This window comes from Trachymyrmex septentrionalis, unplaced genomic scaffold, assembly GCF_001594115.1.
Source record: "Trachymyrmex septentrionalis isolate Tsep2-gDNA-1 unplaced genomic scaffold, Tsep1.0 scaffold66, whole genome shotgun sequence".
Taxonomy (NCBI): domain Eukaryota; kingdom Metazoa; phylum Arthropoda; class Insecta; order Hymenoptera; family Formicidae; genus Trachymyrmex; species Trachymyrmex septentrionalis.
The window spans coordinates 1833099-1837182 of NW_017305843.1; the positions used below are offsets into that span (position 1 = coordinate 1833099).

The window sequence follows — 4084 nt, forward strand, 5'->3', positions numbered from 1 at the left end:
TATATAATTAATACCATATTCTTAGATGATCCTGTAAAGAGACTATTTTTTAAAAGTTTTTTATAAAGCTAAGGCAAGATTTTTTCATTGCGATATAGATATACGATTCATTCCAGATTCCTAAAAGGTCCATTAAAGATTAGTGAGATTCATGAACAAATTATATAAGTTTCTTATACTATCATATACATTCATTTAGTAATCCTAATTGATCACATACAACTCTTTTAATCTCTAGTACAAAAAACTTACAAGAATTTTTAACAGGGAAGACACTAAAAAGATTCTGATATTGAAAACTTTGTTTTAAATGTCCAAAATAAAATAAAAAATATACAAAGTACAAAAATATAAGAAAAAGACGGCAAAAAGGTTCTTACGATATTTCATTTTAATATATACACTGTTTCATCTTTCTTCTACAGCCGCCTTTGAATTATATCCCTTCCTTAGAAGAACAGCTCGAAGAAGACACCGGATCAGGAACAAACAGTAAGTCCCCTTTAATTATTCTCTGCGGGAATCGAACTAATTCATCCGCAACTTTTAATGAGATCTCCTCCGAGAAACAACTACCCTCGGCGGCAGTGCAACCGAAATTGGCTTCGAAGTCGACCATACTTAGAAGCTCGCAAACTCCTGGATGAAACGTTCCAGGAGTATCTCGCTACTTTGAACAACTCTCGGAGTCGTCGAGACCTAAGCGAGGATTCGGACTTTCCTCCGGCTCCAACACCACCGACTTTACCGGCTGCCTATTTCGGCTTCGTCAGCTCCTCCGACTTCACCGGTTACTCCAACTTTGCCAGCCCTTCTGGCTTCACCGGCTCCTCCGGCTTTGCCAATCCTTCCGGCTTTGTCCTAAGGTTCATCCGGCTTCATCCTAAGGAAGTCCATCGACTTCATCCTTCGGTTCCCTAAAATCGATTAAAGGCGATATTCCCCTTATTCCCTTCTCGATTTTCCGTCATCTGTCCTGATACTAAGTTTGTCTGCGTTATTGGACGCTCCAATGGACAATTTTCCAGACATTCCTCCGTCAATTCCTAATTCCTCCATTCAGTCTGTCTCCTCTCCATCATCTTACGTACCATCCTTCGCTTTATCATTCTGAGCACTGTCCCCAATAATTTCCACGTGGAGCGTGGAATTCATAGAAAAAGTCTGCTTCTCCTCCTCCGCTTTCTCACAATAAACAAATCCATCCAACTGACTTCCTTCAATCAGTAATCCGATTTCCCTACACAACGGATCCCCTTCCATATGCTTTGGACTCGATTATTTCGGTCCTGAAGAAGTCCGGGCTGTCATAACCGGATAACTTGAACACCGGGATGGAAACTTCTAAAAGTCCATTTATCTTATCTTTATCTAGTCTCCATAGGTTTTTTTCCATAACCTTCTCCCTCCTCTCCTTTGCCATGGTCGATGAAATTGATCGATAAAATTACATTATCTCTCTGTTCGCACACACATGGATACACACATTTACATTCACTTATTGCAATTTTTCGATTTTCTAACGATATTATATATATATATATATATATTAGTAATTATATTAGATAATAGTAATAAATTGCATAATCATAACAGCAAAATGTAACTTTATCTCTGTAGAAAAAATCTTTGTTTCAAGTTACAATTTAAATATTTTCGATAAAATGTACAAGTTTTTTTCATTTTTACTACTCCTTAAAACACGTTTGTAAATGGTTTTAAAAATTAGTTGTAATTATAATTTAAATAAGTCAAATCTTAATCATTTTATATTATACAATTAAAGCAATTTAAATATTGTAGTACACATACGCTCGCTATCTAATTTTAGAGTACGCTTTAGATGTTAGTTAATATGACTTGCATCTCTTTCTATTCATTTAAGACGTCGTAATTACCTCCTTATCTTACAGAGAAGGATCGCTCTGGAACAAAAATGTTGAAAGGAAAAATATGTTTCAATATCTTAAAGTTGACATTCCAAACTACAAAAGAAAAAATAGTTCAAGTGTCGGTTGTCTAAAAAATTTAATTATTTAGTAACCTAAAAATGAAATTTTTTTAATATGCATGAATGGCGATAAATTGAAGATATATTGCATTTACATTTTAAACAATGCATTATATTATTGTGTAAAAAAACTTATAATTTATTAGGAAAATATTCTTTATAACGTTACAAACAACATAATATATAGATAATATTACAAATAAGATGGAAAATGAAAAAAAAAAAGAGTTTTTTTTACATTGTTACAAAAAAATGTACACTCCGTACACACGGTGGGTCATTTGTGATCCAGAGGTGAACTTTGAAGTTATTCTAATTAAAGGATACGCATGAATTGAGGCCGATAACGTACAAAACTTATTTTCTAGTCAAACTCTTTTTTTAGAAATAGAAGAAAGATCGGTATTCAATCAGGTGCTCTTAATATTTCAAAGAAAAGAAATACAGCAGGATACAAATGACCCAAAGGTGTGTATTAAGAGTTAGGTTTCTTGACTCAACATTTGGATTGATGCGACGTACGTGACATTCGCACTGTTTGCTGGATATAAGCTGGAAATAGACGTTACAGCATCCTGAATATTGGTCCACATTTCAAAGCAACAAAAAATGCTTCGACTCGTGGTATTCGTCCTTGTGCATATACCTACGAAGTACACGCACAGAGGCGAGGCAAATGCCACGAATCTAATCTGTCTAATCTAATGTCTTTTTATATCCTCTCCTTATTTATTCTTCATCTCTCCATTCGATTCCAGAATTAATTCCCAATAGTTTGGATGTAACACAATTATGAAATCTTATTACTCTTCTTATTCACAGAATTCATCTACAAATTATCATATTTTTAAATCAAGTTAGAGAGTTGGAATAATATATCTATTAAAAAATCTGGCATTTTTTTCATATGTGTCAAGTTGCAAGCAGTAAGAAATTGAGCGATCACAGAATGTGAGGAGAATAATCGATTATAGTCTTTCAATAGTATCTCCTATCATAGATAAGAGTGATTTCAAACTATATTCTTACCTGATTGGATTCTGATTGTGTGTCAGGCATGCCTGATCGAATTTTTGCTTGGGAAGAGAAAGGAAGACGGTCCGAGAAAAGAAAAGGAAAGAAGAAACAGATAAGCATCGGGTGGAACTTAAGATTAGTATCATTTCTTATTTGTATAAAATTAAATTTTTCCTTGTTTATTTGTTAAATTTTCCTCTATTATTTCGTTAAAAAATAATACAAAATGAAAAAAAATTAATTTATCTAAAATTTTATAAAAGTTTATTCTTGTAAAGATTTTTTTTTCAAATGATGAATAAATATATTATATTATATTATATTATATTATATTACATTATATTATATTATATTTACTATAATATATTACATTATATTACATCATATTAGTAAATATTTCATTGAAAGAATTAAAACTTAAATTAAGAATTATGTTTTAAAATATTGAAACATCAAAATTTATTTTGGCAAGCAAAATTATGTATCGAGATGAATGGTGCATAATTCGAACATTTATTGTTGTCACTCTTTTCATCTATACCTATTGTAAATAATATCATTTTTCTAAATATGAATATTTTTTAAAAGTAATTAAGTAGTATTAACTATTTAACTCTAATACATTTACGTCCCACACATAAATTACGACATGCACATTTTTTAAATAATTATTTTTAATAAACGTTTAATTTACGGTTAATAAAATTAGAAAAAAATGAGAAATATAAATTATAAATTGCAACAAAATACATGGATCTTGGTGCTTAATAATATTTCTATGTGAATTTTTAAATATATTTTTCTTTTCTACAAATTGCGCCGATTATTGTTAAACTTGAAACGCAACTTTAAACTAAAGTTGGAATAATAATATTACAAATTAAATTAATAATCAATTTAATGACAATACATTTAAATCTTTTTATATCAAAAATAGTTTATGTACCGATATTAGCACAAAAATGTTTAACATACAAGGCAAATATGATTATGAAATAATTTTGATAAATGATATATGTTGTAATCATTGTAAATTATTGTTTTGTTATTGATATT

The 4084-nt window shown here is 30.5% G+C and overlaps 1 protein-coding gene across 1 annotated transcript in view; it reads left to right on the plus strand.

The window, feature by feature from the left end:
* Positions 1 to 1479, plus strand: part of LOC108753185 — a 6635-nt gene extending 5156 nt beyond the window's left edge. Inside the window, exon 6 of the mRNA XM_018494563.1 lies at positions 426 to 1479. Within this exon, the coding sequence (XP_018350065.1) occupies positions 426 to 647 (222 nt within the window). The 3' untranslated portion in view covers positions 648 to 1479. The remainder of the gene's footprint in view (positions 1 to 425) is intronic.
* Positions 1480 to 4084: the final 2605 nt, after the last annotated feature.